This window comes from Oncorhynchus mykiss, chromosome 10, assembly GCF_013265735.2.
Source record: "Oncorhynchus mykiss isolate Arlee chromosome 10, USDA_OmykA_1.1, whole genome shotgun sequence".
In the NCBI taxonomy this organism is placed as follows: domain Eukaryota; kingdom Metazoa; phylum Chordata; class Actinopteri; order Salmoniformes; family Salmonidae; genus Oncorhynchus; species Oncorhynchus mykiss.
In genome coordinates, this window is record NC_048574.1 from 20,654,545 (window position 1) to 20,681,666 (window position 27,122).

Genomic DNA, 27,122 nt, shown 5'->3' on the forward strand with positions numbered 1-27,122 from the left:
ATCTGTAAATTACTGAGTAGTGTTAAGAGTTGCGTCAATTTGAATCTGGTATCAGGATAAAAATGACATTGAGTCACCGATTGTATACTATGTATTTTTTATTAGCTAAGCAATAAGTGGTAAATGCAATTTTCGTATATATGGGCTCTCTGTCCCACCTCGCAGGGCAAACAGAGAACTAACTTGTTCTTGACAAAGATATTATAAATATACTCAAACAGAAACAGTTCCTGCTTCCGAGCCGGCCTGTCAGAGTAGAGACTGTGCGTGGTTTAGACTCACCCAGCCTATCGTTGATTGTTGGCGCAGAGCTGGTCCCAGCCCCGTAAGCGCTTCAGCGGTCAGTGTTGTAGCTGTGTAGAATATGCAGTTATCAGGCACCTGGCTCCTGTTATCTAACAACAGACTGTTTGTTCTCGCAACACTACGTTCTGAATGTGCCCCCCCCAACTCATTGCACAGTTCTTGTCTTCATGCTATTCTGTATTTTTCCATCATGAGAAAGGCCCATGGCCCTGAAACTGTTAACAATGTTTCAAGTCAGCTATGTTGCATAACACATACATACATCCACACAAGCCAACAGCAGATAATATTCAATCACATATATGTTAACGGGCTATAGTGCATAACACAGAATCCTCATAGTAGCCTACTCTGGTGTGATTGCAGGGTAGTGAGAATCTTAGTCTTTGAGCTCCAACATGCAGGACTAATGAAATAAAATAATGGAAACGGTAAAAATATAAAAAGCACTATATAAATAACAACTGTGGCAATCCATTGGGGTGGAGGCAGAGTAAAGACTGTTGGGGGAGTGGAATGACCATAGGGGGAGCCCCAGCATGATCATTGAGTGAAATAAAAACAAAAAAGTAATATATAAATATTAACAATTGAAACAGTGATGAACAATACATATGACGTCCATCTAAACTGGAGGAGGAAATGGTCAAAGCTAACATTTAAGTAGATAACCAAAATACTAATGTATTTTGGTTATTTCGAATTATTTTATGTATTTCTATATAGACTATATAATTCAACTGACTTTAGGAAATGTTTAGCTTCCCCTAGCCCTATGGACGCGCTGCCTATGCGTGAATATTAAAAACGTAACCGCACCTAACCTCCATTCGCTATTCGATTGCGGGATGTGGATAAGGGCCATTCTAAATACACAAATATTACACCAATAGGGTATATATAAATGGCAGATTAAATTAAGAATAGTCTGATGGGTGAGAATATTGTCAAATTCTTGTCAAATGGTGAATGAGAGTGATGAAGTCTGTGCAACAATTTAAAAGATTACTGAGTTACAGTTCATAGAAGGAAATCAGTAAAGTTAAATATATTTATTAGGCCCTAATTTATGGATTTCACAGGCCCCACCAATCAGAATATCAGACCAGGGCCCAATATAAGGACAATTCAGAATATGCTATTCTGTTCTTCTGAAATAAGGCTACATTTCAGGGACTGAATACTTTCCGAATTTACTGTATTTGTATGATAGTGTCTAGACAATGGACAGTATGAACAGAAAAGGTGTGCTGCAGTAGTTTAATAGGATGAGCCTTGACTGGAATACAGTATAGACACATGAAATGTGTAAAATAGTATGTAAATATTAAAGTGACCAGTGAGTTTTCAATGACTATGTACATAGGGCAGCAGTCTAAGGTGCAGAGTTGGGCTACTTGTAACATTTGAGGTGGGTATCAAGGTAACAGAAGTTACTTCGAAAGGATTTTAAAAGGCAAAGGCTCAACATTAATAGTAAGGGAATTTGGTCAATAATTAAAGACATTTAAATATTTTATTTGTTTCTTGAAAAACAAAAAGGTATTTGGAGAATTTCCTCAACTCATGATGACCTGGAAAAGAACAAAGGGACATCATTGACATTTCGCCACCTTTAAACTAAGGGTCAGCAACAGGCGGCCCGGCTGGCCCCGAAAGTTCAGTGGAAGATGGGGGAGGAGGCTAAATTGTAACAAATACACAGATGTAATCAAGGTATGAATTTTTTTAAATACGATCTTAGTTGTGGCCAATGTGCAGTGTACAAATCATTAATTATGTTCCGGCCACCTGACAAAATCACTCCTGAATCTAGTTGCCTACTCTTGCTTTAAACCCCTCTACAACTCTTTAAAAAGACATTCTGCAGTTCAAACAAAACGGTACCCCACCATTGTTTCAGTAGACAGCTGAGGGATGGGCAGGAGAAATGCAATCAACCTCAAATTCATAGACATATGGATGAGGGCTATTGCCTGGTCTGTTGATCAAACAAGATTTCTTTAGTCGAGAAGTCGCAAGTAAAAATTTTGGTACAAGACCCCAAATTATGCATATAGAAGTAGGTCCAGGCTACTTGGCCTGTGCTTAAATGTGCCCATTTGGGCCCGTTTTGATAGTACTACTGACTGTCTTAACTCACCAGCTGTAGAGTTTCTCCTCAAATGTTCCTCAAAACAGCAAGATAACAAAGCATTTTTTTTTTATCCACTGAGAATGACAATAGTAACTCAATGTATTTGACAAGTAATTCCATCTCTCTCCCTTTCGATAACCACTTGACATGAAAGGTTAAAGTGTAATGCTCCTATCCACTGGAAATGTCCTAAAATAACTGATTACTTCTTATCCCTCGCACAAAAGTACTACAGCCGTCTGTCCCGAGCTCACTGGCGCAGGAAACAATAATCAATAATCCAGAATATTTTACACAAAGTAAATTGGCTAGCGCTAGCTTAGGGACAGACACAGTTGATACTATGTTTCAAGTTCGTTGCAGACAGCCACGTGTAGCCAATGTGATTTCTTAGATTTTAAAATCAGGATTTTTTTTTCTCCCTGCAGGCTGCAATGTTCATTTTTCGGCTTTATGTAGGCTATTTTTATAGCTGGCAATGACAATAGTTACTTTAAGATTTAGATAATCTTGATAGAATTTAGAGTAACCACATGACAATGACAGATCCAAATATATAAATCCTAACTGGCACGCAGATCAGTAGAAATGGTAAGATAAATTGGCACTCCAGATGGAAAAGTTTGCTGACGCCTGGTGTAGCCCATTACCAGGAACTTCAGGAGCGTAGCAGGAGGAGAGGGTCGAAAGAACATACTACTCTGTCAACCAAGATAACTACTTCATTTTTTGTTCTGGGACATCCCTAATGGGATGTCAATGGGTGACGTGTGTTATGATGACAAGAGTCCCTGCCAGCAGTGTGATGCAGACAGGGATAGTAGGAAATAAGTTTGTGTGCAGGGGGAAAGTCAAATCAGCGCCGTAACTTATCCTGCCTTTAACACGTCACTAAACCTGTCTTACATTGAAAATGTGAGACGCTGGCTTGGGGTCCCTCATGGTTATGCTGTTGGGACGGGTGTGACAGGTGCGACGACAGCGGCCTCCGGCTTGGCTCCCTTCTGCTCAGAGATGGGCGTTGAGGGGACCTGCTCGTCCTTGGGCTCCACGATGCTCACGTGGTCAGGGAGAGGTTTCTTTGGGCCAATCTTACCGCTGGGATCCCAGGGCAGCATGATTTTCACCTTAATCCCCAGCACACCTTTGGATAGGCAGAACAGAGTGCACCCCAAGTATGTCACCATTTCATCACTTATTATTTCGGTACTGTTGCATAACACGTCCTCTTGGTCATGGTCTGGCCCATCACTAATGCTTGATTCACACCATAGGGCAGACCCGAACCACGCAGAGCTAGCTTGGATAATGTATTCTCACCGTGCTTTCTTGTAATATCACCTTTGTCCTGAAGTGTACACTTGTTCACTATTTCCTACAAATCTATAAAAAAAACATTGGAATGGAGGCATGGGCTATTGGGAATTTCAACCATATTTCTTATACCAGCCATTTCCTTTGAAATCAGTGAAAGGAAGTGAACAAGTGCACACTTTGGGATGAATAAGAGATCATTGGGATATAGCCACATTGCTGTAATGGACACAGTTCTAGTAAACATGGTGGATGAGTAAAGAGGCCAGTGAAGACAGCTTGGGCCTATAGTGCCTTATGAAACTATTCACACCCCTTGATTTTCCCACATTGTATTGTTACACAGCCTGAATTTAAAATAGATTCAATTGAGATTGTTTCACTGGCCTACACACAATACCCGATAATGTCAAAGTGGAATTATGTTCAGAAACGTTTACAAATTAATTCAAATTGAAAAGCTGAAATGTGTTCAGTATCATACCGCTTTTATGTCAACCCTAAATTGAAAAAAAGTCTAAGTTTCAGGGACTCACTCTGTGCAATAGTGTTTAACCACATTTGAGTGACTATCGCATCTCTGTGCACCACACATACAATTATCTGTAACGTTCCTCAGTCAAGCAGTGAAATTCAAACAAAGACCGGGGAGGTTTTCCAATGCCTTGCAAAGGGCATCTATTGGAAGATGGCTAAAAAAATAAACATATTTTAGATCCCTTTGAGCATTGGTGTAATTTTTGGGGGCAAATCCAATACATATTTTCAAGCATAGTGGTGGCTGCATCATGTTATGGGTATGTTAGAAATCTAAGGACTGAATGGACCTAAGCACAGGCAAAATCCCAGAGGAACATCTGGTTCACCAGACACTGGGAGATGAATTCACCTTTCTGCAGGACAATAACCTAAAACAAGGCCGTATCTATACTGGAGTTCCTACATGGCCGATTTACAGTTTGACCCAAATCTACGACAAAACGGTTATTTAGCAATAACCAAAAACTAATTTGCTAAAGCTTGAATTTTGAAAACAATAAATGGCGAAATGTTGCACAACCCCGGTGTGGAAAGCTCTGAAGAGACATACCCAGAAAAACTCACATCTGCAATCACTGCCAAAGGTGCTTCTACGAAGTATTGACTCAGGGGTGTGAATAATTATGTAAATGAGATATTTATGTACTTTGTTTTCAATAAATTTGCAAAGGTGTCTAAAAACATGTTTTAACTTTCATTATGGGGTACTGTACATGTAGATAAGTGAATAAAAAAATATTTAATACATTTTGAAATCAGGCTGTAACAAAATGTGGATTATGTCAAGGGGTATAAATACTTTGAGGGCACTGTATAGTGTGAATCAAGCATAAAACCCCTGGGTGAACTCACCTTGGCGGAGGAGCACGTGGCGGACAGCGGTGTCGACGTAATAGTTAACGGGGTCTCCACTGTGGATCATGAGGCCATCCACGAACTTCATGGACTTGGCCCTCTGGCCCCTGAGCTTTCCAGAGACCACCACCTCGCAACCCTTGGACCCGCTCTCCATGATGAACCGTAGGACACCATAGCAGGCCCTGCAACACAAAAACGAGCAGAATTAGAAAATACATATCTTACAAGTCCCGTGTCTTCAACTTGTCTTCAACTTGCCTTGCCTTCCCTTAAACACTAGTCATTCCACCATTTAGAAGTGTAAAATATTGACTTTAACAATAGGATCTTCCAGTTCCAACGAAAGAATAACTATTCACAAGAGGTGTAACACTGCATCACTAACACTACATCACTTCACTATCTTTTAATTTGCGTATTCATGATAATTATTCATTAGCGTTGTAAAAGTCAATTGTGGCTGAAGGCAAAGAGTTTACAGTACGCCGTCGGTTGTTCCAATGAATGGTTGTTCTAATACACAACTGAAAACCAAGCTTACCATTTTCACTGCACTTGACATACTCCACAAACATCTTTAAGTTGGAAATGTCAGTGTATATACATTTAACATGCTACAGAGTTGCATTTCTATATTCAAAGTACTTGTATTCCATATCAGCAATCCAACAATAATGAATCAAGTATAATACCTAGGTAGCATTAAAAAAAAAAAACAGGTAAAAGATCCTCACCTGCGGACAGCGAGACCCCCGAGAAGCTTGTAGCGCAGAGACTCTGCCTGGGCAATGGCGCAAAGACCACGAGTGGCAACCTTCTCAGCATACAGCTGATGGCAAGAGAAACAGACATGGAAAGTTACAAAACACACTCACAGTATGGTGCAAACCTTTCATAGCACAGAGCCCCCCCCCCCCGGATGTTTTGGGGACAATGAGACAATGGTAGAACTGCTCTTATTATTTGACAAGGAACAAGCAAATATAAACTTTATAGTCACCCACCAACCGCAAAAAGGTTGCTGTATGCAGGGGGAAAGAACAATATTGCGCAAGCGTCACTGTAAATTATCCTGCAGTCGCCCCTCCTTACATTGATATGATCTGAAATGTAATGTACCTCCACACTGCCCTCGGGGAAGCCAAACCTCTTCTGGACCACTGCAGTCAGCTCACGTATACGACGCCCCTTCTCACCAAGCACGTTCTGTGTCCTGGAGAAAGAACATGGTCTGTTAGCGCCTCATCAGTTTGATTCAACTCACCGACTCACTTTCAGCAGTAGTTACCAGAATAAACATTTCCTTAAAAAAAAACAGGGTTTGTCAGATATTCAGACCTCATAAGCAGTCATGCGTTGAGAAAAGTCAAGATTACCCAGCTGTTGCAGAAAATGCATTGAAAATATTGGGAACATTGTAGCTTTCACTGCAAACAGCAATCCCTTGTTTAAATAAAAATAGTTACTGAATACAGCTATATGCCACGATTCAAAATGAAGGGAACAGATTAGCATCATGTATCTTCCAGATTTGCTGTGTTAAAATATTCTATTAATTTTGAGTTGAGGCATATTGCTGGTCATGCACAACCAATGGATTAATCTTGACATGACTACTTTTGAGGTCAAAATACCCAACAAACTTTGATTTTGGAGTGGAACTGCTTTCAAGATATAATAAATCAAGTGGTCAGTCTTGAGTAGATGGCTATCACTAGTCCTCTGTGGTCTTCGTGTCTGGGGTTTTGGTCTCACCTGGTAGCCAAGATGATGATTTCAGTTCTAGTTGGGGTGACACGAACCTCCACACCTGAGTAGCCATCCTCAGCCAGCTCTCTTGTGAGGAACTCGTTCAGTTCAGCTTTGAAGATACCATCAGCGACAAACTAAAAATATGAGACAAACTGTAAAAATATGACAGGCGGAGAGCGGGGTTATCATCAGGGAATTTAGTAAGCCATATTAACAAGGACCTGGTGTGACAGACAGCAACATGGCTACTTGTTGCAACAATCAGTAGACTAACCATTGTTACACTAACATGTCTAAAAAAAAGTAAAGCCAATAATATTAGAAAAAAAACTTGAACCCCCCCTCTATCCGGTGTAACATTTACATTAACTACCTTAACTAAGGTTAAGCATTTTTTCCAAAGCACCTGGTCCTTAGCCTCGCGGTGACATTCATGTTTTATGTAAAACTTAAAATATTGTAACGTTATAAGAAACAAGCATGGCCATGAACATACCCATCAAGGCGCGGATTGCGTGAAATCGAGGCTGCGCGTATAAAAAGTAACGGTGGGTTAGCAAAGTAGTTAGGCTTTCGCTAGTTAGCTACACTAGTCAATTAGGAATATATTTCTGCACGCTTCAGCATGGGATCATGTGCGCGCGCTGCCTAGCATGCTAAAGAACTAGCTACCGGCAATGACTTCAAAGCTACAGAATATGTTCAATTTTACTCACGTGACATGTGCCGCAGAAATTAACTACCTAACTATAAGAAAGGTTTCTATTTAGGTGAACTCAAAACTGTAATCCTAAAGATAAATCGACACAAACCTTTCTCTTCTTGGAAATTTGCACCGCCATCTTGGGATGTGTCGTTAACCGGAAAGATTGATCTGTTTCCCGGAAATTTTATTTATTTAATTTATTTTATTTTACCTTTATTTAACCAGGTAGGCAAGTTGAGAACAAGTTCTCATTTACAATTGCGACCTGGCCAAGATAAAGCAAAGCAGTTCGACAGATACAACGACACAGAGTTACACATGGAGTAAAACAAACATACAGTCAATAATACAGTATAAACAAGTCTATATACAATGTGAGCAAATGAGGTGAGAAGGGAGGTAAAGGCAAAAAAGGCCATGGTGGCAAGGTAAATACAATATAGCAAGTAAAACACTGGAATGGTAGTTTTGCAATGGAAGAATGTGCAAAGTAGAAATAAAAATAATGGGGTGCAAAGGAGCAAAATAAATAAATAAATTAAATACAGTTGGGAAAGAGGTAGTTGTTTGGGCTAAATTATAGGTGGGCTATGTACAGGTGCAGTAATCTGTGAGCTGCTCTGACAGTTGGTGCTTAAAGCTAGTGAGGGAGATAAGTGTTTCCAGTTTCAGAGATTTTTGTAGTTCGTTCCAGTCATTGGCAGCAGAGAACTGGAAAGAGAGGCGGCCAAAGAAAGAATTGGTTTTGGGGGTGACTAGAGAGATATACCTGCTGGAGCGTGTGCTACAGGTGGGAGATGCTATGGTGACCAGCGAGCTGAGATAAGGGGGGACTTTACCTAGCAGGGTCTTGTAGATGACATGGAGCCAGTGGGTTTGGCGACGAGTATGAAGCGAGGGCCAGCCAACGAGAGCGTACAGGTCGCAATGGTGGGTAGTATATGGGGCTTTGGTGACAAAACGGATTGCACTGTGATAGACTGCATCCAATTTGTTGAGTAGGGTATTGGAGGCTATTTTGTAAATGACATCGCCAAAGTCGAGGATTGGTAGGATGGTCAGTTTTACAAGGGTATGTTTGGCAGCATGAGTGAAGGATGCTTTGTTGCGAAATAGGAAGCCAATTCTAGATTTAACTTTGGATTGGAGATGTTTGATATGGGTCTGGAAGGAGAGTTTACAGTCTAACCAGACACCTAAGTATTTGTAGTTGTCCACGTATTCTAAGTCAGAGCCGTCCAGAGTAGTGATGTTGGACAGGCGGGTAGGTGCAGGTAGCGATCGGTTGAAGAGCATGCATTTAGTTTTACTTGTATTTAAGAGCAATTGGAGGCCACGGAAGGAGAGTTGTATGGCATTGAAGCTTGCCTGGAGGGTTGTTAACACAGTGTCCAAAGAAGGGCCGGAAGTATACAGAATGGTGTCGTCTGCGTAGAGGTGGATCAGAGACTCACCAGCAGCAAGAGCGACCTCATTGATGTATACAGAGAAGAGAGTCGGTCCAAGAATTGAACCCTGTGGCACCCCCATAGAGACTGCCAGAGGTCCGGACAACAGACCCTCCGATTTGACACACTGAACTCTATCAGAGAAGTAGTTGGTGAACCAGGCGAGGCAATCATTTGAGAAACCAAGGCTGTTGAGTCTGCCGATGAGGATGTGGTGATTGACAGAGTCGAAAGCCTTGGCCAGATCAATGAATACGGCTGCACAGTAATGTTTCTTATCGATGGCGGTTAAGATATCGTTTAGGACCTTGAGCGTGGCTGAGGTGCACCCATGACCAGCTCTGAAACCAGATTGCATAGCAGAGAAGGTATGGTGAGATTCGAAATGGTCGGTAATCTGTTTGTTGACTTGGCTTTCGGAGACCTTAGAAAGGCATGGTAGGATAGATATAGGTCTGTAGCAGTTTGGGTCAAGAGTGTCCCCCCCTTTGAAGAGGGGGATGACCGCAGCTGCTTTCCAATCTTTGGGAATCTCAGACGACACGAAAGAGAGGTTGAACAGGCTAGTAATAGGGGTGGCAACAATTTCGGCAGATCATTTTAGAAAGAAAGGGTCCAGATTGTCTAGCCCGGCTGATTTGTAGGGGTCCAGATTTTGCAGCTCTTTCAGAACATCAGCTGAATGGATTTGGGAGAAGGAGAAATGGGGAAGGCTTGGGCGAGTTGCTGTTGGGGGTGCAGTGCTGTTGACAGGGGTAGGAGTAGCCAGGTGGAAAGCATGGCCAGCAGTAGAAAAATGCTTATTGAAATTTTCAATTATGGTGGATTTATCAGTGGTGACAATGTTTCCTATCTTCAGTGCAGTGGGCAGCTGGGAGGAGGTGTTCTTATTCTCCATGGACTTTACAGTGTCCCAGAACTTTTTTGAGTTAGTGTTGCAAGAAGCAAATTTCTGCTTGAAAAAGCTAGCCTTGGCTTTTCTAACTGCCTGTGTATAATGGTTTCTAGCTTCCCTGAACAGCTGCATATCACGGGGGCTGTTCGATGCTAATGCAGAACGCCATAGGATGTTTTTGTGTTGGTTAAGGGCAGTCAGGTCTGGGGAGAACCAAGGGCTATATCTGTTCCTGGTTCTAAATTTCTTGAATGGGGCATGTTTATTTAAGATGGTTAGGAAGGCATTTTTAAAAAATATCCAGGCATCCTCTACTGACGGGATGAGGTCAATATCCTTCCAGGATACCCCGGCCAGGTCGATTAGAAAGGCCTGCTCGCTGAAGTGTTTCAGGAGCGTTTTACAGTGATGAGAGGAGGTCGTTTGACCGCTGACCCATTACGGATGCAGGCAATGAGGCAGTGATCGCTGAGATCTTGGTTGAAGACAGCAGAGGTGTATTTAGAGGGGAAGTTGGTTAGGATGATATCTATGAGGGTGCCCGTGTTTAAGGCTTTGGGGAGGTACCTGGTAGGTTCATTGATCATTTGTGTGAGATTGAGGGCATCAAGTTTAGATTGTAGGATGGCTGGGGTGTTAAGCATGTTCCAGTTTAGGTCGCCTAGCAGCACGAGCTCTGAAGATAGATGGGGGGCAATCAGTTCACATATGGTGTCCAGAGCACAGCTGGGGGCAGAGGGTGGTCTATAGCAGGCGGCAACGGTGAGAGACTTGTTTTTAGAGAGGTGGATTTTTAAAAGTAGAAGTTCAAATTGTTTGGGCACAGACCTGGATAGTAGGACAGAACTCTGCAGGCTATCTTTGCAGTAGATTGCAACACCGCCCCCTTTGGCAGTTCTATCTTGTCTGAAAATGTTGTAGTTTGGAATTAAAATGTCTGAATTTTTGGTGGTCTTCCTAAGCCAGGATTCAGACACAGCTAGAACATCCGGGTTGGCAGAGTGTGCTAAAGCAGTGAATAGAACAAACTTAGGGAGGAGGCTTCTAATGTTAACATGCATGAAACCAAGGCTATTACGGTTACAGAAGTTGTCAAAAGAGAGCGCCTGGGGAATAGGAGTGGAGCTAGGCACTGCAGGGCCTGGATTCACCTCTACATCGCCAGAGGAACATAGGAGGAATAGAATAAGGGTGCGGCTAAAAGCAATAAGAATTGGTCGTCTAGAACGTCTGGAACAGAGAGTAAAAGGAGGTTTCTGGGGGCGATAAAATAGCATCAAGGTATAATGTACAGACAAAGGTAAGGTAGGATGTGAATACAGTGGAGGTAAACCTAGGTATTGAGTGATGAAGAGAGAGATATTGTCTCTAGAAACATCATTGAAACCAGGAGATGTCATTGCATGTGTGGGTGGTGGAACTAATAGGTTGGATAAGGTATAGTGAGCAGGACTAGAGGCTCTACAGTGAAATAAGCCAATAAACACTAACCAGAACAGCAATGGACAAGACATATTGACATTAAGGAGAGGCATGCTTAGTCGAGTGATCAAAAGGGTCCAGTGAGTGGAGAGGTTGGTTGAGGGTCACGGCGATTTAGACAGCTAGCCAGGCCATCGGTAGCAAGCTAGCATAGGATGGAGGTATGTTGTTAGCCACCTCTTGCGTTCGGTCAGTAGATTAGTGGGGTTCCGTGTGGTAGAGGGGATTAATCCAAATCACACAACAACAACAAAAATACGAACAATAGATATAGTTATAGAGGCCCGAGAAGAAAACATAATAATAATAAAAATAAATAAATTGTCCGATTGTCTATTCAGATAGCAGCCGGTAAGACAGCTAACGGTTAGCGGGCCGCAGATGGGCGTTCAGGTAACGTTGCGACGGAGGAGCCAGCCGGATCTCCTTCAGGTAGATAACGTCAGCAGTCCAGTTGTGAAGGCCCGGTGGGGCTCCGCGTAGGCAGTAAAACGGGTCCGGATAGGTGACTGCAGCCCAGGAGTGAATGATGGAACTCAGGAGTGATTGACGGAGCTGGCTAGCACCGGAACAATCGATGTTTGCTCCGGAATCGACGAAAGCCGACTGTCACACGGATAGCAGCTAGCTAGCTGTGAGATCCGGGTATGAATGTCCAGAGAGCAGTTGAAATCCAGGGACATGGAGAGAAAAAATTGGTCCGGTATGTTCCGTTCCGAGCCGCGCTGCGCCGTACAAAACTGGCGATAGATTTTCGAGCTAAAGGATAGCTGATGACCACAAACCGTGGTTAGCTGAATACTAACGATTTGCCAGTAAACAAGCTAACTAGCTTCTGGATTAGCTTCTGGGCTAGCTCCTGGCTAGTTTCTGGCTAGCTTCTTGGAGTTTCTGGCTAGCTTCTTGGAGGATTACAGATCTGAGGTAAATAATACTTTTTTATAAATATAAATTGGTGAGGCTGGTTGCAGGAGAGTGTTTAGAAGATGAGTTGATGGAAAATAAAAATAAAATGTATGTGGAAAAAAGTTGTAAATATATATATATACAGGACACGACAAGACGAGGACAAAAGACGTCTGAACTGCTATGCGATCTTGGATATCACAGCATATCAAATGCTAAAATGCAAACGTTTTCATATCAAAGCATGCGCGTGCATTCCCCTGGTCGGCAAACTATAAATAGGTAGAATATTAACACATAAAAAAATCTCAATACAGGTCTGACCATTTTATTTCCGTCTGAGATATGCGTGTGTGATTTTATATATATATACTGTTACCGCTTGTTATATGTATAGATACAGTGCCTTGCGAAAGTATTCGGCCCCCTTGAACTTTGCGACCTTTTGCCACATTTCAGGCTTCAAACATAAAGATATAAAACTGTATTTTTTTGTGAAGAATCAACAACAAGTGGGACACAATCATGAAGTGGAACAACATTTATTGGATATTTCAAACTTTTTTAACAAATCAAAAACTGAAAAATTGGGAGTGCAAAATTATTCAGCCCCCTAAAGTTAATACTTTGTAGCGTCACCTTTTGCTGCGATTACAGCTGTAAGTCGCTTGGGGTATGTCTCTATCAGTTTTGCACATTGAGAGACTGACATTTTTTCCCATTCCTCCTTGCAAAACAGCTCGAGCTCAGTGAGGTTGGATGGAGAGCATTTGTGAACAGCAGTTTTCAGTTCTTTCCACAGATTCTCGATTGGATTCAGGTCTGGACTTTGACTTGGCCATTCTAACACCTGGATATGTTTATTTTGAACCATTCCATTGTAGATTTTGCTTTATGTTTTGGATCATTGTCTTGTTGGAAGACAAATCTCCGTCCCAGTCTCAGGTCTTTTGCAGACTCCATCAGGTTTTCTTCCAGAATGGTCCTGTATTTGGCTCCATTCATCTTCCCATCAATTTTAACCATCTTCCCTGTCCCTGCTGAAGAAAAGCAGGCCCAAACCATGATGCTGCCACCACCATGTTTGACAGTGGGGATGGTGTGTTCAGGGTGTTGCTTTTATGCCAAACATAACGTTTTGCATTGTTGCCAAAAAGTTCAATTTTGGTTTCATCTGACCAGAGCACCTTCTTCCACATGTTTGGTGTGTCTCCCAGGTGGCTTGTGGAAAACTTTAAACAACACTTTTTATGGATATCTTTAAGAAATGGCTTTCTTCTTGCCACTCTTCCATAAAGGCCAGATGTGTGCAATATACGACTGATTGTTGTCCTATGGACAGAGTCTCCCACCTCAGCTGTAGATCTCTACAGTTCATCCAGAGTGATCATGGGCCTCTTGGCTGCATCTCTGATCAGTCTTCTCCTTGTATGAGCTGAAAGTTTAGAGAGACGGCCAGGTCTTGGTAGATTTGCAGTGGTCTGATACTCCTTCCATTTCAATATTATCGCTTGCACAGTGCTCCTTGGGATGTTTAAAGCTTGGGAAATCTTTTTGTATCCAAATCCGGCTTTAAACTTCTTCACAACAGTATCTCGGACCTGCCTGGTGTGTTCCTTGTTCTTCATGATGCTCTCTGCGCTTTTAACGGACCTCTGAGACTATCACAGTGCAGGTGCATTTATACGGAGACTTGATTACACACAGGTGGATTGTATTTATCATCATTAGTAATTTAGGTCAACATTGGATCATTCAGAGATCCTCACTGAACTTCTGGAGAGAGTTTGCTGCACTGAAAGTAAAGGGGTTGAATAATTTTGCACGCCCAAATTTTCAGTTTTTGATTTGTTAAAAAAGTTTGAAATATCCAATAAATGTCGTTCCACTTCATGATTGTGTCCCACTTGTTGTTGATTCTTCACAAAAAAATACAGTTTTATATCTTTATGTTTGAAGCCTGAAATGTGGCAAAAGGTCGCAAAGTTCAAGGGGGCCGAATACTTTCGCAAGGCACTGTATATATACGGCTATTGTACCAACCAGGTACAACCCTAAATCCGTAACCATGGGCACTCTCTTAGATATCATCCTGACCAACTTGCCCTCTAAATACACCTCTGCTGTCTTCAACCAAGATCTCAGCGATCACTGCCTCATTGCCTGCATGCATAATGGGTCCGCGGTCAAACGACCACCCCTCATCACTGTCAAACACTCCCTAAAACACTTCAGCGAGCAGGCCTTTCTAATCGACCTGGCCCGGGTATCCTGGGAAGGATATTGACCTCATCCCGTCAGTAGAGAATGCCTGGTTATTCTTTAAACGTGCTCCTCACCATCTTAAATAAGCATGCCCCATTCAAAAAATGTAGAACTAAGAACAGATATAGCCCTTGGTTCACTCCAGACTTGACTGCCCTTGACCAGCACAAAAACATCCTATGGCGTACTGCATTAGCATCGAATAGCCCCTGCGATATGCAACTTTTCAGGGAAGTCAGGAACCAATATACACAGGCAGTTTGGATGGCAAAAGCTAGCTTTTTCTAACATAAATTTGCATCCTGTAGCACAACGGCCAAAAAGTTCTGGGACACTGTAAAGTCCATGGAGAATAAGAGCACCTCCTCACAGCTGCCCACTGCACTGAGGCTAGGAAACACTGTCTCCACCAATAAATCTATGATAATCGAGAATTTCAATAAGCATTTTTCTACGGCTGGCCATGCTTTCCACCTGGCTACACCTACCCAACCGGAGGTGGCATGGAGGTGGAAACATCATTCTTTGGGGATGCTTTTCTGCAAAGGGGACAGGATGACTGCATTGTATTGAGGGGAGGATGGATGGGGCCATGTATCGCGAGATCTTGGCCAACAACCCCCTTCCGTCAGTAAGAGCATTGAAGATGGGTCGTGGTTGGGTCATTCAGCATGTCAACGACCCGAAACACACAGCCAGGGCAACTAAGGAGTGGCTCCGTAAGAAGCATCTCAAGGTCCTGGAGTGGCCTAGCCAGTCTCCAGACCTGAACCCAATAGAAAATCTTTGGAGGGAGCTGAAAGTCCGTATTGCCCAGCAACAGCCCCGGAACCTGAAGGATCTGGAGATGGTCTCTATGGAGGAGTGGGCCAAAATCCCTGCTGCAGTGTGTGCAAACCTGGTCAAGAACTACAGGAAATGTATGATCTCTGTAATTGCAAACAAAGGTTTCTGTACCATATATTAAGTTCTGCTTTTCTGATGTATCAAATACTTATGTCATGCAATAAAATACAAATTAATTACTTAAAAATCATACGTGATTTTCTGGATTTTGGTTTTAGATTCCGTCTCTCACAGTTGAAGTATGATAAATGACTATGATAAAAATGACAGACCTCTACATGCTTTGTAAGTAGGAAAACCTGCAAAATCAGCAGTGTATCAAATACTTGTTCTTCCCACTGTATCAATGATGTCGCTCTTGCTGCTGGTGATTCTCTGATCCACCGCTACACAGATGACACCTTTCTGTATACATCTGGCTCTTCTTTGGACACTGTTAACAAACCTCCAGATTAGCTTCAATGCCATACAACTCTCCTCCTGTGGCCTCAACTGCTCTTAAATACAAGTAAAACTAAATGCATGCTCTTCAACCGATCGCTGCCCGCACCTGCCTGCCCGTCAAGCATCACTACTCTGGACGGTTCTGACCTAGAATATGTGGACAACTACAAATACCTAGGTGTCTGGTTAGACAGCAAACACTCGAGACTCAAATTAAGCATCTCGAATCCAAAATTAAATCTAGAATCAGCTTCCTATTTCGCAAAAAATCCTCCTTCACTCATGCTGTCAAACATACCCTCGTAAAACTGACTATCCTAACGATCCTTGACTTCGTCAATGTCATTTACAAAATAGCTTCCAACACTCTACTCAGCAAATTGGATGCAGTCTATCACAGTGCCATCTGTTTAGTCACCAAAGCCCCATACACTACCCACCACTGCGACCTGTATGCCCTCGCTTCATATTCGTCTCCAAACCCACTGGTTCCAGGTCATCTATAAGTCATTGCTTGGTAAAGCACCCCCTTAACTCACTTTTGGGGTGGCAGGGTAGCCTAGTGGTTAGAGCGTTGGACTAACAGCCGAAAGGTTGCAAGTTCAAATCCCAGAGCTGACAAGGTACAAATCTGTCGTTCTGCCCCTGAACAGGCAGTTAACCCACTGTTCCTAGGCCATCATTGAAAATAAGAATTTGTTCTTAACTGACTTGCCTAGTTAAATAAAGGTAAAATAAAAAAAGAACTGGTCACCATAGCAGCAGTAGCACACGCTCCAGCAGGTATATTTCACTGGCCAACTCCTACTTTAGCCCCCTTTCCTTCCAGTTCTCTGCTGCCAATGACTGGAACGAATTGCAAAAATCGCTGGAGACTCATATCTCCCTCACTAACTTTAAGCAGCTTACATTGCACCTAGCCCATCTGTAAATAGCCCACCCATCTACCTCATCACCATGTTATTTTTTTTGTTGTTGCTCCTTTGCACCCCAGTATTCTACTTGCACATTCATCTTCTGGACATCTATCACTCTAGTGTTTAATTATTTCGCCACTATGGCCTATTTGCCTTACCTCCCTAATCTTTGCACACACTGTTTATAGACTTTTGTGTTATTGACTGTACGTTTGTTTATTCCATGTGTAACTCTGTTGTTTGTGTCGCACTGTTTTGCCTCATCTTGGCCAGGTCGCAGTTGTAAAAGAGAACTTGTTCTCAACTGGCCTACCTGGTTAAATAAAGGTGAAATAAATCAAATAATATAAAAATATATTTTTTAAATATGCTCCCTGTAGGCCTACTGCCCTAGTTTAAATCCTTTGTGAAATGTTGAATAAAACAGAACAAATAGATTTCAGCTAATTTGATTCACACCATTTTATTTTTTATATATTCAATGAAATAATTTGGCTTCTCTACTGTTGCTGTAGCGTAGCGTTCTCCAAACTTGGTCCTGAGGACCCCAAGGGGTGCACGCTTTGTTTTTTGCACTAGTACTACACAGCTTATTCAGATAATGGGCTGGCTCATCACCAAGTTATGATTATTGGAATCAGTTGTGTAGTGTTAGAGCAAAAAACAAAACGTGCACACCTTGGGACCCCCAGGAATGAGTTTGGGAAACGCTCGTAGCGGGTCACTTGTTTCTACTGTATCTGAAAATAAATCGGAAACAGAACTGAATAAACTTTACAATTGTGGGAAAGTGTGTATTTCACAACATGCAATCGTTCAATAAAACAGGGTAAATGTAAACTTCAAAAATAAGTTTTACATTCAGATCTTAAGGAGATCACAGTAAACATGGCTGACAGATACTCATTTCTCTGATCAACAACTAACATTTATCAATAAGTTTCCTTATGTTTTTATCCTCATAAATTTGCTGCACAGATATCTCCCAAGCTCTCTGTAAACTAATATTACATACATTATATGAAAAAGCATACCTCCAACACAAGACACTACAATGGCTATTTAAGACTAAATAAGTCAAATGCCTTTTAAAAAACCAAGTAGAACAATACTGATAACAATATAGTTGGATCAAAAACAATTAAAGGAGAAACAATGCAGCATTCACAAGAGACCAACCAGCAATACTGAAAAGGGCATTAACAAAACAATAACAAAAAAGTGCTTCAGTATTTTAGTCAGTTCACATTTCCTGTAGGTAGCTAGGAACTAAGGTGATTCTCCTCCCTGAACATGAAGGCAAGTCCGACCCAGGGTCACATCACAGTACCAATGACGCTCCCCACGACAGCAAATCACCTTGCGATGCATTCCGTCCTGAACTATGACCCATCTGCATTCCTGAATGAAGAATTATTCTCACCAGCGACCATTATTATTGGCTAGTTTAAGCCTGGATTAGTATTGATGACAACATAGCTTTGTTTTTTCAACAGAAAACAGCACAAAGATAGTGTACATTTACCCATAGATACACTACAGATTGCCCCTGGCTGTTTTGAAATGTCCCACCTTTTAATACAAAGAAATTGTACAAAGACATTTGACATTTGTTATAGAATAGGAATAATCAACAGTTTCAGGGGCAGTTTTGTTCTGGTTTCACATAGTGTGATCCAGATGTTGCTCTCAATGGGGCAATTTCTATCTATATCAGTTGCATCCCTCCAAAATTGCCACTTTTCCCTTGTTTATGAAATGTTAAGAACACTTATTTTGAAGACGTTGGTATTTCAGGTACGGGAAAGGTACCAGCCTCTGCCGTGAATTTCCATGAAATGTGTTGACAACAAAAACACAACCCACCAAGAACCAAACAGATCTGACTTGGACTTTAGCTGTTTAAAACTTTGTGACAGATGTACAATCCTCCCACGAAATTAGCATAACTTTGATGCATAGTAATCAAATGGTGATATCTTGCTTGAAAATACCCCCCCATAGCTCAATGCCCAGTTATAAAGGTGAGTGAGAGAAATAGAGGGAGGTAGAGAGAGAAAAAACATTGAGAGATACAGCACAAATACAGGAGGGAGAAAATGAGAGACAGACCCCAAAAAAACAATGGGTAATAGAAAAATAATAAAGAACGAGAGGATAGAAAGAGGGATGTAGGGTTGAAAACCGTGTCAGAAAGGCAAAATTGTTTGGGTTCTCTGCACCACACACCATTTCAGCCCTACTGGCTTTGGACTGAGACGAGCCAAATCTCAGGCCTCATCTCATCTCATGGAGCCTCTCCAGTGGGGAGTGGGGATACCCCTTGGCTGGATAGGCTGGTTTAGGGGCTCTGGAGCCTGTTGTCCCTCCCTGGAAGAGGGGGGTCAGTCAGTCGGGGCACCTGGATCCATCAGGTCCGTTCTGACCTGGTGTGGTTGTGGGCAGCAGCCACCGCCACCAGGGCGGCGCCATTACACCAGAGTGATCTCCACCTCCTCCCTTCTCTTCACCTGGCCGCGAGGCTGCTGCGGCTTGGGGGGTGGTGGAGCAGCGCGGACCTGTCCACAACATATAACTAGTTATTCATTTGAGCTCCAAGTGGAGCATCAACAAAATACAAGTGTGTCTTATCAAACAGGACAAGGGTCAGTATCCATACAGTATTTATCATGGTTTTCATTAGTTGACAAAAGTGTGTGCGAGTGTTAATGTGGTAACTTACAGGTCGAATGGTGCCTCCCACACCACGATCTGCTGGGTACCTGGGGGGCTGGGTGGAGCTCTGGGAAGGACCTGAGGTTGAGGAGGGCAGACAGAATCATCAGCATCATGTCTTGGATTAGAAACCACTAGAAAGCACTACAGGATCGTGACATTGTGCTCAAATAAACACAACCCAGATATATATCTCAGAATGAGGATTTTAAAAATCTATGCTGTTGTTTATTACTTGTCTATGTCTCCACTTTTATACATGGTCTATTTTGCGTGTATTTAATATGATAAATAACATAGCCTGGTCCCAGATCTGGTTTTGCAGTCTTGCCAACTCCTACGTTTGTTGTCATGCCACAGACTATAATTCAGCACAAAACAGATTTGGGACCAGGCAATGAATTATGTTTAATGCGATAACAATTTGAATGCCAAATAATAAATAGTCAGCCTTTGAGTAGTGGTTCTTACTCTGTAAGGGGCTTTTGAGTGGTGCAGGCGGTGGCCTATGGTGACCGTTGATGTAGGAGGGTGGGCGAGGTATGGGGGAGGCACTGGCACTGGAGGGGCTGGACTGGGGTGAGGGCAGAGTGGGGGTCTGGAGGGGGCTGCTGTGGAACGGGCCCAGCTGAAAGGGGCTCCGTGGGGAACACTCAGAAAGAGGAGAGGGTGACACCTGAAAGACAACGTTCACCACAGAATTAAATAAAACAGGTATATACTGATTACTGGATGAGGATGTGTGTCGTCTAAAGGCCGGTTTCCCGCACCAAGATTAAGCCTGGTCCTGGATTTAAAAAATCATTCTCAACAGAAAATCTCCATGGAAATAAAGTTTAAACCGGTTTAAAAGTGTCCATTCACGGGGCCTCCCGGGTGGCCAGGCTCTGTCGCAGCCGGCTGCGACCGGGAGGTCCGTGGGGCGACACACAATTGGGCTAGCGTCGTCCGGGTTAGGGAGGGTTTGGCCTGTAGGGATATCCTTGTGTCATCGCGCACTAGCGACTCCTGTGGCGGGCCGGGCGCAGTGCACGCTAACCAGGTGCACGGTGTTTTCTCCAACACATTGGTGCGACTGGCTTCCGGGTTGAATGCGCGCTGTGTTAAGAAGCAGTGTGGCTTGGTTGGGTTGTGTTTCGGAGGACGCATGGCTTTCGACCTTAGTCTCTCCCGAGCCCGTACGGGAGTTGTAGCGATGAGACAAGATAGTAACTGGACAGTAATTGGATACCACGAAATTGGGGAGAAAAGTTTAAAATTTAAAAAACACGTGTCCATTCACGTGTGTAAACAGCGCCAAGGGTGGCTGCATGTGTGTACCGGCGTGCTGCTGCTGGCCTCTCCCAGGCTGTCGCCATTCTCGCCATCTGCACTGGAGCCACCCTCCGCCAGCAGGTCCTCCACCAGCACGGCGGGGAAGACGCCAACAGCGCCGTTAAACTCGCCCTCCCAGAAGCCATCGTCCTCGTGGGTTTCACGGCTCAGGACGCGGATGATGGCGCCCTCAGGGAACGAGAGTTCCTCGTCTGTCTGGCCCGCATAGTCGTACAGGGCCTTGGCAAAGCACACTGAGGCAGACAGAAGGGGGAGGGAGTGGGAGAGAGTCAGGGTGAAATGCGGAAGGGGGAGAGGGAGGGAGAGACAGGGGAGGGGGAAGAGTAAGAGCACAGAGAAAGAGATCAAAATGGAAAGAAAGGGAAAATAAAAAATGGTCCCAACACATCTGAATGATCTCAATGACATTGTCTTACATATGAACACTTGTTAATTCTGTGTGGTGCGAATCGTAACTTATACTTAAGTCCAATTTCCTCTCATTTCGCAACACTCGCATTAACATCTGCTAACCATGTGTATGTGACAAATAACATTTGATTTGACATGCATTGTGACATGTCAAATCATGCATTGACATCAAGCATGACTAAGTGAAAATCTGATTTAAGTCAAATTCAGGATTCTCTCCTGTGAGAATGTCGAGGCTGATCGGATTGTTTCACCCAAATTCACTGCGTCTCTCACCACTGCTGGAGTCGCCGTTGGCGCTGGGCGTGCCCGGTGTGGGCAGCTCTGATTCAAGCAGCTCGGGCTCGGTGGAGTTGCTGGAGGAGTGGGATCGGGCGTCCAGGGCAGCCAGAGCCTGGAGCATGCTCAGTAGGCTGTTAGACGAGGGCAGCTGCAGGTACTTCTCCGGGACGTAACCCACCTGGCTCGTCCGGTTCCTGGCCTAGAGACAATGTTGGAACACACACATAGGGTTACCAGTGAAAGTAGGGCACACCGCAGCAAAATGTTTTGCAATGGACAACAGAACTAAAACCTCCCCATTTCACTCCATTAAAAAAATAAAATCCCTATTGAACATGACCCCTGGTGTGTAGGCATATGATGACTTTAGAGTACCACTTGCTTTATTCAAGTTTAAAGCGCAAACAGTGAAGTATTACCACTTTTGGAAAGCACTCTGTACCTTGACCCAGTCCTCCATGTCCCCATCATCAATAACCTCCAGCACCTCCTGTTCCTCAATGGTCAGCTCGTCTGGCTGTGACGCCTGGGAGAGGAAGGAGATCATGTTTCATTACTGCTAGACTGCCCCAGTGAATTCTGTGCATATATTGTATGTTGGAGCTGTATTTGTGAAGTCTGCATTTTTTTATTATAATGCATGCTGCAGTGCTCAAAGGACTTATATGGTACCATATTGCATCGCATCCAAGGTGATGGGTTGATTGCCAGCTCAAAGGTGAGAATAGGACTACTGTTGTAGAGCACTCTGTGTGCATGTATACCTTGTATGAGTAGAGCACTTTGCAGGTGAGGGGGTAGTTCCTGAGAGTACAGGAGGGGATAGAGCTGCTGTCGTCCAACACCTCTCCACTATCCTCCAGCTCCTCATCCTCCCTCTCCAGGTCAGCTGTACCCTAGACCACACACACACACACACACACACACACACACACACACACACCAGGTTGGATGGGATCACTTTGAGCAAGGCAAGCCACCATATCAATACTTTTGATCACATAGCGAGACGTTATTTGGGATGCAAGGTGATTTGTAGATCACGGTGATTTGTAAAATCAGTAATACTGCACAATCTAATGGCAAAATCAGTAGCCTTGTTAAACCAGCCTGATCTCAAGCTCACATGCAGTCATCAGTCAGTCTGGTTTCATAAGGCTAGTCAATCTCAAACACACACAAACACAGCACAGGATAAACTAGAACCTTAAAATGAAAAATCCACCCAAAACCACTAATTCCTTTAATTTACATTGTTAAATAACATTATGTGAGAACAAATGTTTCATTTTGGCCATATAATAAGGTTGGTAGCAACATGGAAAATTGTTGTGGAAATCGGTTGCAGCTCAAATCGACTACAAAATCCAATGCAATGCTCTCTCTATGGGCTTGCTGGCTAGCTACGTAGCTAGCAAATGTAGCTAAAGCATAATACCAAAGACAATATCAGCATGTAAAGTAGCTAGTTAGCGGTTAAATTGCCTAAAACTGCACTATCAATTTAGGAGTCTAGAAGCTCATCATGTAGATCGATAAGCCTCACAAAATGGAGTCCATTTTTCAGGACCCTGTCTTTCAAAGATAATTAGTAAAAATACAAATAACTTTACAGATCTTCATTGTAAAGGGTTTAAACACTGTTTCCCATGGTTGTTCAATGAACCATAAACAATTAATGAACATGCACCTGTGGAACGGTCGTTAAGACACTAACATCTTACAGACAGTAGGAAATTAAGGTCACAGTTATGAAAACTTAGGACACTAAAGAGGCCATTCTACTGACTCTGAAAAACACCAAAAGTAAGATGCCCAGGGTCCCTGCTGATCTGTGTGAACATGCCTTAGGCATGCTGCAAGGAGACATGAGGACTGCCGATGTGGCCAGGGCAATAAATTGTAATGTCTGTACTGTGAGACGCCTAAGACAGGGAGACAGGACGGACAGCTGATCGTCCTCGCAGCGGCAGACCACGTGTAACAACGCCTGCACAGGATCGGTACATCCGAACATCACACCTGCGGGACAGGAACATGATGGCAACAACTGCCCGAGTTACACCAGGAACGCACAATCCCTCCATCAGTGCTCAGACTGTCAGCAATAGGCTGAGAGAGGCTGGACTGAGGGCTTGTAGGCCTATTTTAACTTCTCTAGGGTAGGGGGCAGCATTGGGAATACTAGAATATGCATATAATTAGTAGATTTGGATAGAAAACACCCTGAAGTTTCTAAAACTGTTTGAATGATGTCTGTGAGTATAACAGAACTCATATGGTAGGCGGAAATCTGAGGTTTGTAGTTTTTCAACTCATTCCCTATCGAATACACAGTGTCTATGGGATCATATTGCACTTCCTAACCAGACAGGACTGGCAAAAAGTGCTCTTCACTGACGAGTCGCGGTTTTGTCTCACCAGGAGTGATGGTCGGATTCGTGTTTATCGTCGAAGGAATGAGCGTTACACCGAGGCCTGTACTCAGGATCGATTTGGAGGTGGAGGGTTCGTCATGGTCTGGGGCGGTGTGTCACAGCATCATCGGACTGAGCTTGTTGTCATTGCAGGCAATCTCAACGCTGTGCGTTACAGGGAAGACATCCTCCTCCCTCATGTGGTACTCTTCCTGCAGGCTCATCCTGACATGTCCCTACAGCATCACAATGCCACCAGCCATACTGCTCATTCTGTGCGTGATTTCCTGCAAGACAGGAATGTCAGTGTTCTGCCATGGCCAGCAAAGAACCCGGATCTCAATCCCATTGAGCATGTCTGGGACCTGTTGGATCGGAGAGCGAGGGCTAGGGCCATTCCCCCCAGAAATGTCCGGGAACTTGCAGGTGCCTTGGTGGAAGAGTGGGGTAACATCTCACAGCAAGAACTGGCAACTCTGGTGCAGCCCATGAGGAGGAGATGCACTGCAGTACTTAATGCAGCTGGTGGCCACACCAGACACTGACTGTCTTGATTTTGACCCCCCCTTTGTTCAGGGACACATTTTATTCAATTTCTGTTAGTCACATGTCTGTGGAACATGTTCAGTTTATGTCTCAGCTGAAAATAAATGCAGTTGACAGTGAGAGGACGTTTCTTTTTTTGCTGAGTTTACATGTGAGGAGATTGGAAACGTTGCCCATGTTACATTGATGGGCAGTGCGGTGCATTCTTGGCGATTCTACGACAAGGAGCACTCTCCAAGGAGTGAATTTTGTCAACAAGAAGTACAACATTAAAAATAGTTTTGAGATGTGCAATAATTAACTTGCTATCTGTAATATCGTATAGCTTTGGAATCGTGACATTACGTACTTGAGGAAAATAGCCACGTTTCTCGACATATACACAAACTTTGAGAAGGGATTGCGTTATGATTAGTTAAGCAACGTGTACGCGATTGGTTGACAGTCTGCTGGGTGGGGCATTACACATTCCTTCTTTCATTGGATTCCTATCTCCTTTCTATAATATCTCTGGCAAAGGCACCATGCAGTGCACCCTGGATTAATGAAGCAGACAAATAGGAAAAATGTTCTAGACTGTTAAATTACACATTTCTCGAGGTAGGAACATTTCGAGGTAGGAATATCTAAAAAATGTTGATCAATGGCTCATTCGAGAGAAGACATCTTCCCGGAGTTATGGCATTGGCAAGTATTGAAATCTGACATGTACGATAAGACGTTTTCGCGATGTAAATGTCATATTCCTACTAACTTCCAGTGTATTGAGAGTGATTTTATCACAGTGCTATATCATCCCGCCCAGATTTCTGCCTGCTTGAATGCCAAAAACTCAGATACACATGAAAACATGAAATGACCCAGGGAATCAATAGATCACAAAAACAAAATAACATTCAAATTGGGTGAACCTTTCCTTTAAAGTTGAGGAACAGTACTTTGAAGAAACACCCCAGCTTCCTTATCATGTGATTTACCTGAGCGCGGGAAGTTTCAGTAGGCAGGTACAGGGGACAAAATGGAAATTGTTGATGGGTTTGCGCGTATGCACAAAGATGTGAAAAAAATGCATTTTTGTCTCATCTTTCAATGTGTGTTTTGTGACTCACGGAGAGTGAAGGGTCATGGGTGTTCAGGTTAGCCCACCGCTCGTTCTCCAGCTCCTCCATCACCTGGTTCATGGCGCTCTTCAGCCACGTCTCCACAGTGATGCCTGCCTCTCTCAGCAGGGCCAGGCGAGCCTCCGCCTTCAGCTTCACCGTCTGGAGTTAGTGACATAATCATATGTTTTGTCATATTACAAATGTAATGTTTATTCCCTCCCAATTCCAGCAATGTTCCCACTGGGATTTCGCAACTCTAGTCATGACCAGTCAGTCATCATGTCATAATAGGCTTTCATAAGAAGCTCTATCAGAACTACTGTATGTTGGATGTAGTCTGCCGCATCAACCAGCAGGGGGAATCAGAGGCAAGAGAGGCTGAGGTGAGACAACCTACTGGCCCAATGATATACCAACCTCAGAAAGGGATCACACACACAAGCATGTAACTAGTGGGATCTGAACTCCGGTGTCTGGCTCGGGACACCTACATCTTAAACATTCCCTTTTGGCCAAATTTTAAGTCACAGGCAGGGTTACATTATCACGAGTGTGAGCCCTACTCACCATCGCCACACACACAAGTTTACCTCAGCTCTCCGCAGGTTCTCCCTGGCCGCCTCCATTTTGAGTTCCAGTTCACTGCAGGTCTGCTCAGATGGCCCCTGCTGTGTCCTATAGTCCTCCAGGGCCTAAAAGGTCACAGATAACATGTAGTAAACAAACCACTCAATGACTGTCTGAAATGGCACCCTATATAGTCCACTACTTTTAACCAGCGCCCTATGGGTTTTTGTCCCCCCCACTTAGGTTCTGAAAATCTCCATCGCCCTCTAATTAACTTGTCATTTTCGCAGATTAAGTGTTAGAGCTAGTAACATATTTATTGTTTACAAATTAGCTATGAATAGATAGCACAACTTTGGATTTAGTCTCCATCTCAAAATCGAATGGTTTTGATCGTTTGGAATTTTAAGTGAGCTTCTTTTCCGCTCCTACTTTGGCCATGCAGTGTGCCTCGCAAAGTGATTGCTGCCCTCGTTATGAAATTATAAACTGAAGTAAAAATACTTTAAAGTACTACTTAAGTCTTTTTTTGTATCTGTACTTAACTTTAACATTTATATTTGTGGCAAACTTTACATCACCACCACCACATTCATAAAGAAAATAATGTACCTTTTACTTCATACATGTTTAATGCTTAGCAAGACAGGAAAACTGTCCAATTCACAAATTTATCAAGAGAACATCCCTGGTCATCCCAACTGCCTCTGATCTGGCGGACTCACTAAACACACATCCTTTCATTTGTAAACGATGTCTGAGTGTCAGAGTGTGCCCCTGGCTGTCTGCAAATACAAAGAAAATAAACATGTTTGCCATCTGGTTTGCCTAATATAAGGAAATTGAAATGATTTACACTAACTTTCGATACTTAAATATATTTTAGCAATTTCATTTACTTTTGACACTTAAATATATTTAAAACCAAAT

At 43.2% G+C, this 27,122-nt stretch overlaps 2 protein-coding genes across 5 annotated transcripts in view; both read right to left on the bottom strand.

Annotated features, from left to right (window-relative positions):
* Nucleotides 1–329: 329 nt before the first annotated feature.
* Nucleotides 330–7,781, bottom strand: LOC110533477 (40S ribosomal protein S3). Of its 3 annotated transcripts, none has more exons than XM_036989872.1 (7): nucleotides 7,720–7,781; nucleotides 6,911–7,041; nucleotides 6,275–6,368; nucleotides 5,890–5,984; nucleotides 5,150–5,337; nucleotides 3,350–3,587; nucleotides 330–353 (listed from the first exon to the last, which is right to left on the bottom strand). In XM_036989872.1, the coding sequence occupies exons 1-6, from the start codon at nucleotides 7,747–7,749 to the stop codon at nucleotides 3,388–3,390; spliced, it is 738 nt and encodes a 245-aa protein (XP_036845767.1). In that variant the 5' UTR covers nucleotides 7,750–7,781; the 3' UTR covers nucleotides 330–353; nucleotides 3,350–3,387. The 3 variants fall into 3 exon arrangements, with proteins under 3 accessions (XP_036845767.1, XP_021473402.1, XP_021473401.1); XM_021617727.2 differs by lacking the exon at nucleotides 330–353 and adding an exon at nucleotides 607–1,880; XM_021617726.2 differs by lacking the exon at nucleotides 330–353 and having other exon boundaries at nucleotides 607–3,587.
* A 9,479-nt stretch (nucleotides 7,782–17,260) lies between these two features.
* Nucleotides 17,261–27,122, bottom strand: part of LOC110533478 (F-BAR and double SH3 domains protein 2) — a 50,930-nt gene continuing 41,068 nt past the window's right edge. For both annotated transcript variants that reach the window (XM_021617728.2, XM_021617729.2), the window contains 9 exons: nucleotides 26,216–26,317; nucleotides 25,632–25,784; nucleotides 22,324–22,455; nucleotides 22,002–22,085; nucleotides 21,554–21,758; nucleotides 20,852–21,099; nucleotides 20,003–20,207; nucleotides 19,539–19,609; nucleotides 17,261–19,374 (listed from right to left, as the gene is read on the bottom strand). In XM_021617728.2, coding sequence (XP_021473403.1) covers nucleotides 19,288–19,374; nucleotides 19,539–19,609; nucleotides 20,003–20,207; nucleotides 20,852–21,099; nucleotides 21,554–21,758; nucleotides 22,002–22,085; nucleotides 22,324–22,455; nucleotides 25,632–25,784; nucleotides 26,216–26,317 — 1,287 coding nt within the window. In that variant the 3' untranslated portion in view covers nucleotides 17,261–19,287. The remainder of the gene's footprint in view (nucleotides 19,375–19,538; nucleotides 19,610–20,002; nucleotides 20,208–20,851; nucleotides 21,100–21,553; nucleotides 21,759–22,001; nucleotides 22,086–22,323; nucleotides 22,456–25,631; nucleotides 25,785–26,215; nucleotides 26,318–27,122) is intronic.

Excerpts from the sequence above, each read along its gene's own strand:
- LOC110533477 (XM_036989872.1), bottom strand. The coding sequence starts at position 7,749 with ATGGCGGTGCAAATTTCCAAGAAGAGAAAG. Across the intron at positions 5,985-6,274 it reads TCCCCGAGGGCAGTGTGGAG|CTGTATGCTGAGAAGGTTGC; the intron begins GTACATTACATT and ends TCTTGCCATCAG. Across the intron at positions 3,588-5,149 it reads CCACGTGCTCCTCCGCCAAG|GTGTGCTGGGGATTAAGGTG; the intron begins GTGAGTTCACCC and ends GCCTATCCAAAG.